This window comes from Peromyscus eremicus, chromosome 6 (genome assembly GCF_949786415.1).
Source record: "Peromyscus eremicus chromosome 6, PerEre_H2_v1, whole genome shotgun sequence".
Classification (NCBI taxonomy): domain Eukaryota; kingdom Metazoa; phylum Chordata; class Mammalia; order Rodentia; family Cricetidae; genus Peromyscus; species Peromyscus eremicus.
The window spans coordinates 78,691,787-78,712,382 of NC_081421.1; the positions used below are offsets into that span (position 1 = coordinate 78,691,787).

General features: G+C 47.3%; 1 protein-coding gene and 1 long non-coding RNA gene across 2 annotated transcripts in view; one reads left to right on the forward strand and one right to left on the reverse strand.

Annotated features, from left to right (window-relative positions):
* Positions 1-867: 867 nt before the first annotated feature.
* On the reverse strand, positions 868-3,520 carry LOC131913408 (uncharacterized). The gene is made up of 3 exons (XR_009379885.1): positions 3,115-3,520; positions 2,244-2,280; positions 868-1,280 (listed from the first exon to the last, which is right to left on the reverse strand). It is a non-coding gene; the product is annotated as an uncharacterized LOC131913408 (long non-coding RNA).
* Kcnd3 (potassium voltage-gated channel subfamily D member 3) overlaps positions 2,648-20,596 on the forward strand; it is a 216,831-nt gene continuing 198,882 nt past the window's right edge. The window contains exon 1 of the mRNA XM_059266024.1: positions 2,648-3,847. Coding sequence (XP_059122007.1) covers positions 2,742-3,847 — 1,106 coding nt within the window. The 5' untranslated portion in view covers positions 2,648-2,741. The remainder of the gene's footprint in view (positions 3,848-20,596) is intronic.

Sequence of the window (20,596 nt, forward strand, 5' to 3'; positions counted from 1 at the left end):
GCACAGAGTTAAACTGATGGGGAGCAAGCAGCGTCTATAAAATAGTGGCCCTGGGTGCAGTGCCTGCTCGAGCACTACATTCACTATTGCTGCTTGCTGGGCCAGGTGGAAAGCTAAGCTTACACGGCCTTTGCCCTACAAGATCTTTGTGGGGCCCAGGGAGTGTCCTGCCTAGAGTGACTCCTAATGAGTTCTGACTACTTATTAATCATGTAGAAAGTCACCACCACTCCTTATCCTTCATTTTCCTTATGTACAAGATGAGGACTGCAGTGGTGTCTACTCCAAAAGCAGGAGTTGTTGTGGTGGCTTGATGGAAGCAATCCATGGATGCGTAAGGTACTGATCCTGGTGTGGCCGGTGCTCAGTAATCTATTCAAGGTAAAATCCCTGACCTGTGCTTCAGGGTAATCAGGTATCTATAGGCCTTCGATCTTCTTATTCATGAGATGGTGGACATGATAGACTCTTCCACCTGGGATTGCTTTGAGGATTAAATGAGACAGTGCAATGCCTTGCATAGAGTATCTGGCCATTTATTACTGTTAATGTCATCACTGTTAATGAAGGGGATACAAAGCACTGTAATCCAAGCTTGGCATGGCAGGTGCTAAAGCAGAGAGCCAGAGCAAAGAGAGCCCAAAGGAAGGAGAGTCTTGGGAGAAGAGGAAGTGTCACCAAGAAGGAGAACGGGTAGGATTTTAATGAGCAGGGCAAGAGGAGGGACAGGGGTTATACTCCAGAGACAGATATCCAAGGTTTGTTTGTGAGCCAGGCTCTGCCCTTGTTGGAGGCTAGGAGGGTACCTGGACTACATGGCTGATATGTTAAGTTGGGTCCCTCTACAAAGATGCTGGAATGCCAGGCCAAGGAGTTAAGGTTTTATTTCAAAGGCTACAGAGTATAGCACAATCAGAACCTTGCTTTAAGGAGATTACTCTGAGTAGAATGAATTTCAAGGTAATGAGAGGAATCTAGGGGTGGTGAGGGGGAGAAGAGTGAGACAAGAATTCCAGGAACAAGGGAGGGAGGAACAAGGGAACCAGTCTTTCATGGCATTTCATTATTTGGCAATCCTTGGGATAGAGTATAAAAAACATGGTCAGGGTAAGGGACCTAGGGTGAGGGATGCTGTGGGCAGAAGGTGAAGAACAACACTCTGGATGGAGATAGTGTAGGCTTCTCTGTTTCAGAGGCATCCAGGTAGAAAAGTCCAGTAGCAGCTCAAGAGTAAACGAATCCGAAGAGCTGAGAGTTAGGAAGCAGGTGAAGCAGCATTCCTGGAGAGATGAAGGCCGAAGTTCATCACAAGTCTCTGCATATAATAAGTCACCCAAAAGCAAAACCAGACAAACAACACAACAAACTCCCAAAGTCACCTCTGCCTAGTTTATTTCAATACAGAAATGAACCAAGTTGAGTTCTAGAGAATCCAAATAACTCTGAGTTAGGATTTGGCTCTGCGCTGTGTGATCAGTTTAGGATTAGTGGAGTTGAGTGTGCCAACCCCAAACAATTTCCCGTCACTGTTACGTGTGTTTCTGTGTCACCACATGGCTTCCCACAGATGGTATACATTTGGGGATTGCGGAGTCATTTCACTATCATCTTTAAAAAGCCAGATCTGGGAAGGTAAATCTGCTTCCCAAAGCCAAATATAGTTCTCTCTGCCATTGTTCCCTCCGTCCTGGCAGGTGACGGGGAAATGTGGTGCAGAAAGCTGTGAGTGAAGGGACTGGGGTGCCCAGCTCTGCAGAAGTTTCGAAGGGTGCAGTAGAGGACAGGTGAGAGAGCCTGGCATGGAATGGTGTATTGTTATATAATGGGGAACTCTGGGTTCTGGGCAGATGGAGCTAGGAGGCGAGGAAGCTAGGAAAGACAGTGAGCGTGGCTCAGCTTGCTCTGCGGAGGGAGAGGGACAGTATGTGGAAGTCAGGTGGACCAAGAACCCAATAATTCCTTCATTGGGTGGGAGAGGGACCCTACACAACCTCGCCACCTGTCCCTCGTCTGCTCATCATGCTTCTGAAGGCTGCGATTGGACAGTAAGTTGCTAAGGCAAGGATCCAGGCCAAGCATCCTCAAGAGCAAGTAGCAATTTGCCAGAGAAGACTTTCTCTATGGGATTTAGGGGTAGAAGTTTACTAGGCTCAGGCTTACTGGGGTCTCCTACCTTGACAGAATTTTCTAAACCCAGCCCCAGTCTCCTTCTCACCAGGGAGAAATAGAAAGGATATGCTTACTTGATCTCCTTCATTGGCACCCCAATTCCTGATTACCCTGGTGGATGAAGAGTGAAATAAAAATTAGCATGTTTATCCCACTTTTAAATTCGTTTAATGAGAACTCATTTACCCTCTCCCAATTTAAATTTGCAATAACACCCATAACCTTTCAGAGCTAATTATTACCCATCTTCCCAGATCTTCCTGTTAAAGGCTTTTCTTTCCAAGTACTCCTGGACCCCCCTGGAGCTTGATACTTACTTTGTCAGCCAGTCAGCCTTGTGAGGTACTACCCTTGCATCACCATTAGAATTCCCTCTTTGGGTGCTTTCAGTTTTAACTTGACTTGGAGACTTGTTCTTCCACTCAGTGACACTCCCCTTGTCCCATCCTCGAAAAATCAAAGTAGACTTAGCCCTTTCTCTGATCTCTTCTATCCCCCAGGAGTCACTGAACTAACTCCAAACTGGTGTGCACAGTGTCTGGGCAGCTACCAGCCCAAAAGCTGGAGTCACCATGGCGGCGGGAGTTGCAGCCTGGCTGCCTTTTGCCCGGGCTGCAGCCATTGGATGGATGCCAGTGGCCAACTGCCCCATGCCTCTAGCTCCAGCTGACAAGAACAAGCGGCAAGACGAGCTGATCGTCCTCAACGTGAGCGGACGACGATTCCAGACGTGGAGGACCACTCTGGAGCGCTACCCTGATACCCTGCTGGGTAGCACAGAGAAGGAGTTCTTCTTCAATGAGGACACCAAAGAGTACTTCTTTGACCGAGACCCCGAAGTGTTCCGCTGTGTGCTCAACTTCTACCGCACTGGGAAACTGCACTACCCGCGCTACGAGTGCATCTCTGCCTACGACGATGAGCTGGCCTTCTATGGCATCCTACCTGAGATCATTGGAGACTGCTGCTACGAGGAGTACAAAGATCGCAAGCGGGAGAACGCGGAGCGGCTCATGGACGACAATGACTCTGAGAATAACCAGGAGTCCATGCCCTCACTCAGCTTCCGCCAGACCATGTGGCGGGCCTTCGAGAACCCACACACCAGCACCCTGGCCCTGGTCTTCTATTACGTGACTGGCTTCTTCATTGCCGTCTCGGTCATCACCAACGTGGTGGAGACGGTGCCATGCGGCACGGTTCCTGGGAGCAAGGAGCTGCCATGTGGAGAGCGCTACTCCGTGGCCTTCTTCTGCCTGGACACCGCCTGTGTCATGATCTTCACGGTGGAGTACCTCCTCCGACTCTTCGCGGCACCCAGCCGATACCGCTTCATTCGCAGTGTGATGAGCATCATTGACGTAGTCGCCATCATGCCCTATTACATCGGCCTGGTCATGACCAACAATGAAGATGTGTCCGGGGCCTTTGTCACGCTCCGGGTCTTCCGGGTCTTCAGGATCTTCAAGTTCTCCCGCCACTCCCAGGGCCTACGGATCCTGGGCTACACCCTGAAGAGCTGTGCCTCAGAACTGGGCTTTCTCCTCTTCTCTCTCACCATGGCCATAATCATCTTCGCCACTGTGATGTTTTATGCCGAGAAGGGCTCCTCTGCCAGCAAGTTCACGAGCATCCCTGCATCTTTCTGGTACACCATCGTCACCATGACTACACTGGGGTAAGTCAGTGCCACTGGCCTGGATAGGGCAAAGCTGAGGTGGTTGATCATGAAGTTTTAGATGGTGTATCAGGATTGCCGAGAGGAGGTTTGGAGACGAAAAGCCCTTCACTCAAAGTCGTGGAAGCCAGGGAAGTGGAATAGTAAGAAATGAGTGATTTGTTTGTGGGTGGTGACTTGCTCTGAATTGATTCTTTTGGGGCGGGGTGAGGCATGTGTTTTATAAAACATGGGAAATGAAGTCACTATGCCTTTCCTCCAGACAGGCAGTGTGGTGTGTGTGATGGCAGGGTGGATTGCCTCTAAGGACTCTGAAGGGGAGGAAGACAGAGCAGGTGGGTGGTGGGGCAGAAGGCTGTGAGAAGTTGGGTGAATGGTGTACAATCTGTACGTGCAGATTTCCTTCCCTGGGCCTTCCTTCATTTCTCCTTTGTAGTATATTTGCAAACTGCTTTCTCTTTTGCCTCATTTGTCTTTTCTGCTGCCACAGACACTCGTAGGTTCAGCATCTCTGATTAGAATTTCTCTCAATGATCCTGATTTTGGGTTTTCTGCAAAGCAAGGCACCAGTTTCTTTTTTCTCACTAAAGGAGGAACAATCTTGTTTTACCAGCTGGAGTCGGAGATGGACTGACCCAGCCTACCTGTGTACCGTGAAATAGACTCAGTGGGTCATGTGGTCAGACAAGCAGCAGTATCATCAGAGCGAGAGACAAGTGCTCTGTGAGATCTCAGGTGACCTTCCCTTCCAGATCTCTGAGTTCTCCACTCCACTGAGGTCACAAAAATACGTTTACGGTGCTGGGATGTTATGCTTTCCATGAGAAGAAGGGGTCCCAGGAAGGAGATTAAAATCTTCATCTTAACAGGATTAGAGCAAATAAAGGCAGCTGCTTTATGGAGACAGGTTTCAGAGGGGTTCTGCCTCAGACTTTGGAAGCCATGAGACTAATGAAAAATCCCTCCACAATTCATATGCTGGGTCTAGATTTGCTTAGGCAAGGAAGCATTATATTGCTGATGGAGAATTCATGAAGCTTTTTATTTGGTCTTTGACAATTTGGTTGGTGGCATCCTGTGGTTCAATTTTTTTCCTATCTGAAACCCTGTTGTGGTGGTATAGGTTATTCCATAGTGCCGCGTGTGTTTATTAGGAATGACTGAGCAGGTGATTGGACCTTTTAAAGTGATTACATTTGTCATTCTGCCACAAGAGAGGAGCAGAGAGGAACAAGGGATGTCACCATCCATTTGTGAAGGCCATGTTTGATTCCCTTTACCTCTGTCTAAAGAAAGCTATACAGCCATTCTTCCCAACACCACACACACACACACACACACACACACACACACACACACACACTCATATATATGCATATACAGGTGCACACATGCACACATGTGTGTTCAACAAATAGCTAGCTGCTCACCAGAGTGAATGCTTAACTCTGGGACTGATCAAACAGCAGATATAAGCTTTTGACACCATGGGATATTTGGGGTAAAGTGACCTGAGGACTTGGCTTCATATTTGTCCCTTCTATGCTGACCCTGGACATCCTTCACCTTCCTAAAGAAACCCAGGCACCTCATCCCAACCCTTAAGCATGATCCTGATGTGGTCCTGGCTCCCCGGTGTCCTTAGTTGCCTCTTGATGGGATTCATGACACTAAAGGGAAGAACTTGTATTGGGATGAATACTAGGCAGATTGATGGGTGTCAGAGTTAAAAGGGGATCATTTGGAGATCAATAGGAATGTCACTGGCCACCTGCCCATTACTTTTTATTATTAGTATAATAGCATCTGGGTGTCTACTGTGTGTCAGCGGTGTACTGAGCACTTTGCATATATTATCTTTAAGTCCTCTCAGCAGCCTTGCAAGGTAAGAAAAGCTCTGCACTCTTTAAAGATACAGAAGGCAAGGCTCAGAGGCATTCAGTAAATTCTCCATAGTCACAGAGTTGGTTTTCAGATGCCGGTCTATAGACCTTCGATGTCCTTTCTCTTTTCACCGTGTCCCACTGTTCCCATTCCATCATGGCCTCTAGTAGAAACCAGACCTTCAGGATTACTACTTTTTTAGATGGCCTCTGGATGTGATATTCTCTTCTAATTACATTACTAGTTGAGAAAATATGAGCTTGGTGAATATTGTATGCCAGGCACTGTCCTGGGCACACAGAGACTTTACACGTCACACATTTCCTTCTGGACAGGCCAAGAGGCTGCATTAGAGACCAGTGGCTGTTTTCACAGCTAAACTTGGGATTTTACTGCTATGTTCACTGTGGGCTTACGGTTGATTTCTTTTAGTGTTCAGCATCAGGGGGTGGGGTAGACAGTGTTGGCCTCACATTTATTTCCTGGAGGTCGTGCAGGGTGCAGGTAGGTTGCAGGAAAAGGCACTTGAGAGAGAAAAGAGTCTGCCTACACTGTGGACAGGCTTGGCTCCCCTGCAGGCCCTGGACCTCCTCACTCCATCCCCACTGATGAACAGGCTTGTCTCTCCATCCCCAACACATTGAAATGTCTAGCTTCTGAGAGGAGAATCAAATGGGCTTGAAAAGAAGCCTTCGGTTCTCTCTTCCTCCTATTCAGACAAGTTACGAGACAGCGGTTGCTTTTTCTTCCTTCCACTCTGTCTGGCTGTAGCTCCGCACTAGATCAAGCTACTTTGACTTTGACCTGAGCTGGCAGTTGGCACCATTACCAGGCTCGTTTGTTTGGCTATACATAGCAGGTGCTTGGCAAAATGCTTTTTAATGGAGGGGGTCAGTGTAAATGGGGCACCTTCCTCATTTGCTTGGCCTGATACTGTTCTCAGTCTCTTCTAGATGTATCTGTCCTTTCTTGAGGGCAAATTGAAGGTTTGAGCCTGCAGCCCTGCAACAATCCCAGCCCTGGATGCTCTGTCTCAGCTCTGCTGCTCCAGGAGAGAGGAGAGCAGACTTGACTGGGTGCCTGCTCTGTCCACTGAGATGCTCTACAAGACCACCTGGATCTTCTTGCCATTACTAGGGGACTTTCTGGAAAGTCCTTCTCTCCTGGCTGGTTTCTGTCCAAACCACATTCACTGGCTAGTTTTAGTCCTGTTCAATCATTGAAGGAAGTTCACTTTTTTTTTTAAGTCTATTTTGAATTTGAGCTCTATATGACCAGGAAGTATGAAGGACCAACTCCGCAGTGGTCCAGTTGCTTCCAGCAGTTCCCAGGACATACCTACCATGCCTGTGGTTTCTCCCTACCTACTCCTCTCTGAGCTCTCATCTCTAATCAACGATGCTTTCTTCAGCTCCTTCTCAGAGCAGTGCCAGCCAACATGCTAAGAGCCAATACAAGTGAAGATGTTGGCTCTGCCAGGCTCTGGTTGCCATCTCTGTCTGCTTTCCCACCTGCCTCACTCATATGTCCTCCAGGGAAGGAGCTCCTGAAGCCAATTATCACCATTTATTTAATATTTCAAAATTCTTTATGCACACAAGAACAAATGACAGCCCAAATTATCACCCAGACTTGAAGACGTCTTTCCTTGGCAGGTTCCTGTGCCGGTAGGAAAGACCCTTGAGCTGTGCCCAGGCTTCCCTTGTGCTCCCTTGACAGTTGAGCTCCCAAATGCACCATTCAAGGATTAATTTCCGTGTTCATAATTGATGCTATAAATAAAACAAATCCCCAATTATCTCAGTTAACAGAGGAAAGGGATAACGTGGAACTCCCAATATTAAATAAGACCAACATAACTAGTTTGGGAGTGTATTATATGAGGTGAGTTTTGTCAAAGCAAATTTCTTTTCTTAATTTTGCTTGGCTTTGCTTAGCATTATGGCTGACCTGGACTGCCTGAGCAAGTCCTTGGGGGAGCTCAGGTGAGGACATGGGGATAAGAGAAGTTGGGAGCCTTTGGGTGTGTGTCCACAAGGGCCATGGGGGACTGACTTCTGGACATCTAGAATGGACTGTTCTTGGACATCTTAAAGAGGGGGCTTGGGCTTGGGAAAGGTGGGGGGAGGTATGGAACAGCCTCTGCTTCTTCTATGGTGGCTCACCGCCACTGTTGACACAGTTACATAATTGTCATCGGCAGTCTATCTGTCACCCTGTGCTCTGAGATGAGAGCATTTTTGACAGTGTCCAAAAATCACTTTAACAAAAGCAGAATCGATTTTTTTTTAACTTCTTCCAAGTGTGAAACAGTCTCCAGGTGATTTGCATTTCCCTTTAAAACCTAATCCCTGAGGGAGCCTTTCTGGGGTTCTAGGAGGCAGGAAGACTCCGGCAGGGAAGTAGAGAGAGAAACATTGCACATTGGGGTTCTCGATCAGGCTCCCCAGTGCCAGAAATGGAGCTTGTCTGGGATGTGTTTATATTAACTCTTCAATTTTCAGTGTTCTGTCTATACTTTCACAGGGGACACCAATGCTTCAGTTTAGATACTGGCTGACAGTGTTATCTGTGTGGGGTGAGATCCTGTCCACTGGACTGTTCATATTACATTTCTGAGAATGAGTGACCTTCGGGTCTTTGTTGGCATTTCTTAACTGATAGTTCCCTGGTGCTGAAATTCCCAAGAGAGGATGCAAACTTGTATCTCACCAAGGAATCTTTCATTCCTTCAATGTTTGTGAATGCTTACTGTGCACCAGAGTATTGCCGACTCTGAGAATACACAAGCACTATAATTGCATTCCAGTCCAATATGAATTTGCAAGATGAATCAAACAAGGTGTATTTCCCTTCCTCAGAACATGAGTGGTTATCTTCCAGACGCAAAACTACATTGTCTTCTCCAAGAAGTCTTCCCAGCTTTTGAAGATCTGGGGATCCTCTTGCCTCCCATCACATCCCTGGTGTTCTACTCTGCCGCTACCACATTTTCTTGACTTGGTGTATTTCCTCCCCTTCCCCCCCCCCCCCACATTATGAAGTCTTCAAGCGCATATCTTCACAGATTGCAGGACTTGGGTAGTAGTAAGCCTTGATCCCTATTTGTTTGACTAAACAGATTTATACCTTGGTATCCTCAGCTTCAACTTTCCCATTCACAAACCACTTCTGGCCACATGAGAACCCAAACCAGGCCTCTCTAGATGTCATCCATGCTGTCATCTCAGGCAGGGTGTTTGTGGGCAGGGCAGACAGGGAGGACAAACACTGAATTGAAGCTTTAGCCTTAGGAGGGCTGAGACTTGTTGCAAAGAATGTTTGCCATGAGCCCTTAAATAGTATTTGGCCACTTGACCATGATCACCTTGAGACACTGCAGGGCCAGGAAAGAGCATAAAGCGAACCATAGGTTAAGTTCCTACCCATCACAGTTCCCTCCACTTAGCTATTTATTCCCCAAATATTTATTAAGTTCTAGGCACTAGAATTCAGCAGTAAAGAAACCATTCTGTGAAGCTCGCATTCAAATAGAAAGGACAATTCAGTAAATAGATAAACAAATAAACACACACTATTAGGATACATAGAAGAATAAACATGGCATGGCACATAGGGAGTGCAGAGCGTGCTCACTCTCTAGCAGCTAGATCCCCTGGAAACAGATCAGAGCTTAAAACTCTTGAGGGACTTCCTGTTTAGAGTCATGGTGGCATGGTGGTCACAAGCAGCATGCTTGAATCGATTCTCCCATTAACTTTCTGATCTCCTGCCCCCTCACTACAGAAATACCATTAGGAGTTTCTTTGCTATTCCAAGGGTAGCATATTAAGGACCCTTCTACCTGATGACTTTTGCATGTATCATTCCTTCTGACTGGAGTGCTCTTCTCTAGACTGTCCATATTCCTTCAGGTCTCTGTTCAGCATCCAAGAGGCCTTCTTGATCCCTTAATATAAAATAACATGGCAATAACCCAGGCGAGAGGTGGTGGTGGCATCATGGGTGAGAGCAACAGAGATCAGGGAACTGAGAGATCCTCGTCTAGTTAGAGGTAGGGGGCTGGAGGGCTAGTTCAGCGCCTGCTGTGCAAGTTTGGGGACTTGAGTTCGGATCACCAGAACCTCCTTAAAAGCTAGGCACAGTGGCACACCTATGCCCCAGCACTGAAGTGAGGGCAGTGTGAAGACAGGTAGGTCTCTGTAAACTCACTGGACAGTCAGCATAGTTGGGTTGAGGCACTTCAGGTGAGAAACTCCATCTTAAATATTAAAGGTGAAGGGAGATTGGGGAAAGATACCCAAAGTTGACCTCTGGCTTCTACATACACATGTGTGTGAGGATATCTACTTGTATGCACTAACAAGTAGACACCCCCCCCACACACACACACACACATTAAAAGCAGAAACAACAGGAAGCTTTCTCAGGAAGTATTCTCTAGCCCTTCTTCCATGAAACCAGCTGAAAAGTTTACTGCAGGAGATTAGCCATGAAGATCTTCCACATCCTTGGGAGAAAAAATTGGCAAGGAGAGGCTTGTGAGGTGACTCAAAGCCCAGGGTAGCTAGCTAAGACATCAACAGGAAACCAGAAAGCCTAGAGAGCCATCTTGTAGCCACAACATCTGAGAGAGAGGTAGTGTAGGCTGGCAGCAGGCATAGAAAGCTGGATGGAACATCTCCTTTTTCTTACCCAGGCAATAGTACTGAGTATGTGGTCAGTTGGCATGCACTTACACCATCATGAGGGACCGACCAGCTTTGGCTTGGACACAGAGGCCACTCTGAGACTGTACTGCAGACATAGTTAACTCACCCTCACCCTGGGAGCCTTGCAATGCCTTTGCTTTCTCATCTGGCAATTCAGATCGCTGCAATTTTTGGAAAAGGATTTCCACGCTGGTATTCATTTCACAGCTCTCTTCCGGAATGTCTGGAAATCAATCTCAACCTCTCTCTACTCGGCTTTGTTTGTGCTTCTCTCTTTAAACACCCCAGTAAACACAAACATGATTCTTCCCAAGGAACCACAATTATTCTGCTTTGAAATACTGTAAACAAAAAACAGAGGGCCCTCCCCCCTCCTCAGCCAGGGAAGAGCCCCTCATCTGCAGCTTGAATGCCTTCAGTTCTCACACCCAGGAAGGAATGCTTGCCCTGGGCCATGCAAGGCTCCAGACTACACTCCAGAAGGGCTGGGAGTGCGGAGCCAAGGACTGGAGCAGAGTAATCTTCCACCATCACTGAGCACAGGAGCCTGCATACAACTAGCCATTTCTAGGAAGCTGACGCTGGAACACTCATTCATAAAGATTCTTCTTTTGGTGATGTTCAAGTCCCTATTTCTCTTTTTCTGGGAAATAGAAAAGTCAGGCCCCAGAAATCTTCTTTGGAAAAAGTGCATAATATTGACCTCAGACTAACTTCTAAGAAAGATTTTTTTTTTTGAGAAAGGAATTACTCCTATGTTTGGGGACATCCACTCAACTGGCTCCGTGTTGAGCCTGGCCTCTTGTTTGCCCATTCTGTTTTCTTCAGACCACACCAGCCCTATACAAACGATAGATGTGTGAGAAGGTGTGACTGGGGAGGGAAAAGCGCCCAGCCTTGGCTGACCATGACTGGGTGGAAGAAGATCCCATTTAACTCATGTAATCATATTCTGGGTGCCAGGACTTGAATGAGTGTCATTAAACTGAATCAGAAAAATCGTTTTAATATAAGTGCCACCTCACACGCAAGCTAGTTGATGGAGAGATGGATGAGGCTGGGGACGCCTCCTTTGTAATGTGATGCTGTAAAATCCCATCACCTTCATTATTTCCCACCAAGCCAACGCATCATAATACCCATGAGTGGCAGAACAGCTTGAATTTAATATACAGAAAGTCCAATCAAACAATAAATGGATGGAACTATATAAAGAAACCATTTTCTGGGAGGCTGGCTCCATTCTCTGGGATTCAGCTCTCTGACACATGAAATACGCATCAATTTTCACCAACTAATGCAGCTGCCGAATCGCCACATGCGATATTTGTTTGCTTCAGAAGTGGCAAAGGGGACCTTTCCCTCCTACATTAACTGGCTATCAATGCAAAATTGCAAATCTCAGTTTCTTTGATTTGCATCCAGTGGCTCCCAGTGGCACAGCAAGGTGCCTAGCAATGGCTGCCAAGTGGAAGTGTGGTCCTCCCTCCATCCGGGAACCTTATCACTCTCAGTAGCAGCTCATCATCTTCTTTGAACAACTAGATCGTCACCAGGATTAGCATTGTAGGAGGCTAAGAGTCTCTACTTTCAGCAGTCATTGTAGAGAAATGGTCATGTCTTGGGGCGTGCTGACGCACTCTGAGTGTCTGTGACTTTGGCGGTCCAAGTCCTTCCTTTGAAGTTGTACAGAGCAAATGCTTCATTCATTGGGTTCCTCCCACCAACATAGCTCTCTGCATGTTGCCTTCCACCCCTCTCTCCCAGACAGTTATGGAGTGATTATAAACACAAATATCAATAGACAGTCAACCAGGAGAAATGAAAACTAGCTGCTCAAAAATCATACAATACTGTCAAAGGCTGATAGAGAAGAATTTTTTTCTCCTTCTAGTATGAGATCCTTTTCAAAGCTATTTTCCCAATGACATGAATAGCAGAGAGCTCACCATAATTATAGGCTTATAGTCTGTAAGAAGCATCATTAGTTTACTTTTACTTCTCTCTGGACATGTGTACATTAGCAGTGGGGGAAGCTTAGGAGAATTAAACTAACCAGTATCAAACCATAGATATTATAAATCTCATTTGATTAAATAAGTATTATTGAATATCCAGTATTTGCAAGGAAATGTTGAGATATAAAAATAAACAAGAGGTACAGTGCTTGCCTGATATGTACAAGGCTCGTGGTTCAATCCTGCTAAATTGGATGGGATGGGGGGATTTAGAGAGAAAGAGAGAGGGGGAAGAGAGAGGAGAGAGATCCTAAGAAGTTTATGATAGAGTAGGGGAGGTGAGTATGCTCACAAGAGTGTGCAGGGAAGAAAGGGTCACGTTCTGAAAAGATTTGAAGTGTGTATTGCCGAATAAATATCTAATATTTGCTGATGAATGAATGATTGACCTCACAGAAGTGGTGACATTTTTAGCCAGACCAACAACAGCAAGTAGGATTAATAAGTGGGAATGGAGAACGCAGTAAATCATGAAAGGGCATGATGCTTGGGACACGTAACTGCTGTTTGCTGGTGTTTAGGATATAGAAACAGGAAAATGGCTACTAATAAGTAGGAACAAAAGGTTTAGAGACTTGGAGGACCCAAAATAGAAGGGCGAGGAGCTCATTTGGTGGGTGTTAGGATCCACAAAAGATGTTCTGGGTGCATAAAGGAGATCCGGTTCCTGGATGACTGTTAGAAGATTTCTTAGATGCAAGATGGTCATCCATGGGCCGATCAAGTAAGAGCTAAAGAAGTCCTGCAGCTGCAGCAGAGCTGGAGAGGACGCAATGGAAGTGCAGCCAGGAGCAGTCTGAAGGGGCTCTGGAGCACAAGAGCGGCCAATGGGAAACACAAAGAGACTCGAGAAGGTACAGGCTGGTGAGGGCTCACCAAGGAAGGACCTTGACCTTGCCTTTGGATCTGTGATGTTTGCTGATAACTCCAGATGTTCTCTGGATAGAACATGGCTCTGGGGATCAGCAGGGAGAACAAAGGCTGGACGTAGTTGCTCAAATCATTGGTTGAAGTGAGACAATCGAAGAGACGATTGAAGGAAAAATGAATGCTGAACCGAGGAAGGAACCTTGAGGAACTCTGTTGTCCCATGTCTTACTTGGATGCACAGTCCCATCAGGAACATTGTCACCATTTGCAAATAATGTTGCTAAAAATTCTATCTGGTCTGTCTTCCTGGCCTATGGAAGTTCATTTTTATACTGTGCTTCTGCTATAACTAAAAGGGAAGGTTGGTCCTCTGAGTGAAACAAGGTTTTATTTTTAGTGTCCTACAATGATAAATAAATAACAGCACCCACCAGGGGGAAATTTTTGTTTATGGGTTTTGCAATAACAGATAAATAAATGTGCCCTTATGTTGGCATGTGGATAGGAGATGAGATTGAAATGGTCACAGCAGACCAAGAACCATCTCTGCCTGGCTCAGGGTGATGCTGATGTGGAGGGGTCCAGTCTTCCCTGTTCCTTTGCCGTGTCAGACCCTGTAACAACATTTCAAGAACTTGAGACATTGCTTCTCCCACTTGGTTTCTTCTTCCTCTTGGGAAAAAAAAATCTTATCTGCACCTGCTGTATCGCTAGAACCGTCCTCTGATATGATCCTCATTTGGACTTTGGAAAGCAGCTAGGGAACAGGATGCTTTCATTATTCAGTAGACATGCCTCATAGCAAACAAGACATATCTAAGTCATTAGGAACTTCAAAGAGAGAGGGGAAATAAGGCTCAGACCCCTGTGAGGTGGGTGCTTGATCCCACTCTGCGCATGAGAAGGCCATGACACTGTGCCCAAGCTTCCGCACTGCGGTCACACTGAGGTCTTTTGGTGCCATTTGAGTTCACTGGGCCTCCTACTGACCCACGGCCCAGGAGCATATGTCTGTGCTCACAGCACTGTATTCCAGGCCTCAGTAAGTCAAGGAGCACGAGTGAGATGTGAGAAGAAAGGGACAGTGGAGGTCGCATGTTAACGAGGGCTCCATGGATGCTACGGCATTTCAGCTAGACCTTGAAAGACCCTGGTGGAAAGATCAAATGCATTAATTTGGCCATTTATTTAACAGGTATAGTGAGACTGCTGTGCATCATACTAGGAAGTGAGGAAGAATTTGTGGACAGAACAGAAAAATCCTTGGAATTGACATTCTAGTTGGAACTAGCAATAAACAAATAAATGTAAGCTTTTAATCCCAGCACTCAGGAGGCAGAGCCAGGCAGATCTCCGTGAGTTTGAGGCCAGCCTGTTCTACAGAGCGAGATCCAAGCCAGGACAGGCCCCAAAACTACACGGAGAAACCCTGCCTCAAAAAAAAAAAAAAAAAAAAAAAAAAAAAAAAAAAAAAAAAAAAAAAAACAAAAAAAACAAAAAAAAAACCCATAAACAACAACAGAAAACCACAAAAAACAAAAAACAAATAAATGTATAAAATGGGAATGAAACATTGAAGTAAAAGCTATAAAGAAAGGTATAAAGCTGGGAAGGAAGAGAAAGTGTAGGCCTGATGTGTAGGGACACCTGAGAAGCCACAGGACACAGCTGCTCCTGGCTTCCTAAGTGAGAGTCAGAGAGTGGCTGTGTCCAGGGTGCAGCGTTGACTTAAGAGCTGTGATTGAGCCTCTTTAGGGCTGTAATCCAACAGTGGAGAAGTGAGTATTTGCCATCTGTGCTGAAGACTGAATGAGTAGAAATAGGTTCACCCTGACCGCGAGAGATGACTGCCATTACCTTAACAACAGTACCTGATGATGCTTAGCTTCAACAATGGCCTAGGCGTAAGCTCAGTACAGGTTGTTTAGATGCATCTAACCCTCCCAACCGCCTTAGAAAAGAGGTTTCACTATTGCGCCTGGCTTGTAGTTAATTCTTGCGGCCTACTCGAGACTGACTGCTTGTCTGTGGAGAGCCTGGGATTCCCTTAGTGCTCGTCTGTACCGCATCCACTCTTGCCCATCAGCCATCAGCCACTTCTGTCCAAAGGAAACTGGAGTGCGTTTCCTGAGAAGAGGAAAAGAAATCGCCTTCCTAGCATTGTCGTGTGCAAAGGAGGGAAAGACACAAGCATTCCAAACTCTCTAACACTGCAGGGATGAAGAGTTCAGGTTTCATGTACGAAAGGTACGAGAGGAAAGAAAATGTCCAAGGGCAGGGAGAGTCCGCCAATGGGCATAGGCATGTGGGAGTTAGGCTTGCCTGGGCTCATGGAGACATGGACACTGGTGACAAAGAAGGGGAAACAGCGAAGGCAGAGGTGGGAACTTTCAAAACATTGCAAACTCTCCCTTACCCCCAAAACATATGTGAGAGGGGAAATACGCATCCTACACCATTATCTTCTTTAATAACTTTTTCAAGATCTCAGACTATTCCCTTCCCTGGAGAATTTCTGGTCCCAAGTTGCCTTGTTGCTTGGCACACCTTACTATTCCAGAGGCCTTCTAGCTGGACCCCCCCCCCAGCCCACTAAAGACATCATAGCTCTGCCTATTTCTGAATCGAGGGACCCTGGCCCGCTAGGGAAGAGGGCTGTGCTCTTCCACTGGCCCCAGGTTTCCACACCCCTTAGCAACTGGCCCTTTGTAGTGATCCATGACTACTTTTACTTCCAGAAAGATGGGGCTGGGGAGTGGATAGCCCCCTGGGGGATGTAACCCCTGAGATGTCACAGCCAATTCTGGACCCTCCTTGAGGAAGCCTTGTACCTGGTGTGGATGTATCTCCCTTCAGGATATCCTCATTCCCACTCTGCTGGGATTTATTTATTCATTCGTGTGTTTGTTCGTTCGTTTGTTTATGTAGTCAGCAGTATGGCTATGGGACAGTCCTGCCTCTTTGATGCCATTCTTGCCTGGGAGAGATGAAAACGGCCAGTTCACAGTATGTAAGCCTAGGGTGTTTCTGTATTCCCTTCATTTTCGGCCCCTCTCTGTCCTTCCTGCAAAAACTCCTGGAGTCCTCCCCAGATTTCCGCACCAGAGAAAACCCATGTGCTTGTCTTCTGAGCCACAGCTACCTTGGCTTTACCTCCAGCCCCTTCTCCTCCTTCAGTGGAAATTTGTTTCAAGCGAGCAAGGGCTGTGGTGTCAGTTAATAAAACATTCTCCTGCAGCTGGACTGGCACGCTCAGAGCTTGGGCAGAGCTTAGGGAGAGATTAGGAAGCTCCATGCCCACTCCCCTGTCCCCACCCCTACACCGTGCCTGACTTCCGAATATCTCCATGTAAGGACAACTTCTCGTCTGAGGAGGAGAGGATGCGGAGTCCACACTCAAAGTTTAGTACGTTATGCCTGAGCTGGCTTATGTGGGTTGGCCAAGTCCTGCAGCTGGGGTGGAGCTCTATCTAAGGGACTGAGGAAAGGCCACCAGATTGGAAATCAGGGGAGGTGAGTGTAGCCTTGCGAGTCTGTGACCTTGGGAAGATTACCTCTCCTCTCCTTTCTGGTCATTAGTGTCTTCTTCTGAATGGTGAGAGGATTGCATTGGGTGAATTCTCAGTTCCTAGCCAGCTGCTCTAAAGCCCTGAGCCTTTTCTGCTTCCAAGGAAAACGGGTCATTAGCTTAGTAGCCTGGGTTATCCATAGCCTGAAGAACTGGCCTTTAAATGGCCAGACACTTGGCAACCTTCCCGTTTCCATTTCTCCTTCTTTAAAAAGGCAGAAGTTAAGAGTCCTTGACCAAAGTGCCCATAAGAAATGCAAGTCTACAGGGAGGCCCGGCAGGCCATGCTTGGAGATCCCCTTCCTAGGAAGACTTCAGGAACTTGGTGATAAGCAAATAGGTTACTGTCAAGGTCAACAGCTCTTGAGGCCCCAGGGCAGAGGTCCTGCTGGAAAAAAACAAAACAAAAAAACAACCAAGGAGTTGTGAATCCAGCACCACGGGACGATTGGTATGGCCAAGTGAGTGGTGGCATCAGACATCAGTCTTGGGAGCAAGGGCCTTTTAAAGGGTGAGAACCGATAGGCATTCAAGCCCAATGAATGTTAACCTCAGGGTCTAGTTCACTGTCTCTCTTTAGTGCTGGACTCACCCACCCCAGCAGATGGCATCAGGTCTGCCTACATGGTTCTCGGGATAGGAAGCTGCCCCGTTGGCTGCAGCCCATTTCTTTGTTGGGAAGAGTCAGTGATTACAGGCCTTTTTAATACAGAACCTAGTCTCCTCCTTTCATCCAGAAGGACAAGGTCTTTGAGGAGCTAGAAAATAGTTCTGGAAGGCAGCGACAATTATGATCACAGAAGTCACTTGGAGACTCAGTTATTTGTCCTGGGACAGACTTAGTGTGGCCAGGTCTCACTGGGGTGTGTGTGGAAGCTTCTAGAGTGAACCCCCACCCAGGGTCCTTGCTAGACCTGTGGGATAAGCAGTTAAGAACCTGTGTACTATGGCTGGCTGGCTTCTGGGGGGTAACTGGACCCACCACACTTCCACTGTTTCCCACTACTCACCCCTATAGACAACTCTATCTCTTCCATGCCTTACCCTCATCACCAACTTATTTATTTTTTGTATACTGTTATCTTGATTTCTGTCAATGGCCCTTCCTTTTTTTCCTTCCCTTATCTCATTACCCGGGCTCCCCACAGGAGCACAGGGGAATCTACAGGATGCTGAATACATCTATACGCTATATACATCTATAGTGCAAACAGCATGACTTACCTTAGTTTAAGTTATTTGAATGAAACCAACCATTAAATGATCACGGAGGACCGGGGAGATGGCAATCTTGCAGGCTCCGCTGGGGCTGTGCGCATCCCATTGACTTTCTTCTCAATGCAGGGAGAGGATGAGAGCCAAATAATAAGTGGCTGAGGTGGGGACATGGCTAGGATATCACATCTAGGGAATCTCTCTCTCTCTCTCTCTCTCTCTCTCTCTCTCTCTCTCTCTCTCTCTCTCTCTCTCTCTCTCTCTCTCTCCTCCTGGATCCAAAGGCCTGAATTCAGCAGTTTCTGCTTTCAAGCAGCTCTGGCCCCTCAGCATGAGAGACTCTGGTCCTGGACCAGAGCTCCTGGCACGTGTGTGGCGCCCAGTGGATGGCCACTGGCTCATTGCAGCCTCACCATGACCATGTGATTCTCTCCAGGTGGAGTGGGAAGCACAAGCAGCAGTCTGGTAAACACACTAAGCATAGAACTTGAAGCCGAGTGAGACCAGACAATGAGCCCAGGTGCCAGGGCTGTGCGTTTTAGAGCATGAAGTCGAGGAGGAGCTGCCCATCCAGATAGGGTGAGGCCAAGAGATCATGAGATCTACTCCACTCTGAGAAATCACCAAGCGATAGAGCTGGTACGAGCCCATAAATCCGGCCAGAACGGTTTTGTAGAGCTGAAAAAGAAAGGTAATCCAGGCAGAAAATGAAAACTGGAGGGAGAGAGAAATGGGTGTCATGCTCCTAGGGGAGTTTGTGTGAGTGTGAGCATGGACACAAGAAGGCCTCCAGCTGGGAGGGTGGCAGGTGAGGTGGAGAAAATTCTCCCGCAACCTGTGCCGTCATCGAAAGTGGACGTTGTTTTCTTTTTGCCACTGGGAGTCCCTCTGTCCTTGGGACTGCTGAGAGGTGACCCATCCTGCCCCAGGGATGCATCTTCTGCTCCTTAGATGAAATGAACCCCCTACCTACCTCCTTCTCTCAAAGTGTGACTCTGCACCTGGAGAATCCAGAGACTGGCAAGAGAGGTTGACTGTTCCTTGAGGTTTCAGTCCTGTTTAGGAAAAAACAAAGTGCTAGGGGTGGGTGGGCTGGGGCAACAGAGTCTCCAGCTGCTACCGGCGCTCCAGTATGCTGTTGCAGGTTCCCTTATTTAACCAACAGATATTTCTGACATGCTGGCTGTTCTGACCTTATACAATGACGAGCAGCTGTCAAGTCTGGTCACCAGGCACAGGAGATGACCAAGACAACCGGAGAAATGCATCAAGTTGACCGTGGAAAAAAGTGAAGTGCAGAGCAGGGAGACAGCTAGCCCCTAACGCTCCAACACCATAGGAGTCCTTTCTCCTGGTGGAGCCCACCGTGGTTAGAAGGCTGATGCCCTCTCCTTCCCTGATTTTGGAAGAGCCATAGTCAGTCCTGTGTCCATCCTATCCCGGTGTCTCCCTCCTAGTAACAGCAAGCACTTTGAAAATATCACTTTAATTCTGCTTTAAAAAAAAAACAACAACCCAGCCCCCTTCCCCCAATTTGCGTCACCTTCTCAACTCAACTTTAGTGACATTTCCCTATAGAACTGTGTTTCCCAGTGTGGTTACCTGACGTTGCCTTTGACCTTGCTCTTAACCTGGGACCATCCAGGGCCCTTGAGGCAGGATGGCACTCTTAAGGGCTCCATTTCCACCCCTCTTGGCCACCTTTGAGGCTGAGGGGTCCTGTGTCTCTCCAATATCTGATTCTCTATCCCTAATGTGTGTTGTGGCCCACAAGTCGGGGGCGGCTTCAATATCCTGTGCTTTGTCTGTCTGAGGGATCACTCCACCCACCTGCTATCAGGGTCCCAACTGGGCCATCTGCAGTGAAAATCTGCTTCAGCGCAGCTCTATGTGCAAGGCAGGCAGGTCCCAGAGCCTAGACCTGTGGCCCAGGAGGAGTCTTGGCCCCTCTCCCCTCCCTGCTGGGCTCTGGCCAGCAGCCCAGGCATCTCTATTGGTGTATAAGCGCTCATTTCTCTCCTGACCAGCAATAGAGTTATAACCAGAGGCAGTCTAAAGACGCTGGCTGTGGGTAGCATTGGGACGATCCAGCATAGGGTCATGTTCCCTCTCTTCTTCCTCTTTGTAGAGAATGACTTCCTATGAACACTGAGACGGTGACTCTAGGAAGGTAGCAAGCTTGTGCTGAGAGCAGCCAAGGCTATGCATTAGAAGTAGATCTTTCGAAATGGAATGAGATCTACATGAACAGCCTGGACAGGAGTGGGGGTAGTGAAGGGCGAGGGTCGAGGGAAAGAGAGCTTGGGTGAGTGGGAGATCCCAGCTGGATCAAAAACAGAGAGGGAGAACAAGGAATAGGAGACCATGGTAAATGAAGACCACATGAGAATAGGAAGAAACAAAGTGCTAGAGAGGCCCACAGAAATCCACAAAGATACCCCCACAACAGACTGCTGGCAATGGTCGAGCGACAATCCGAACT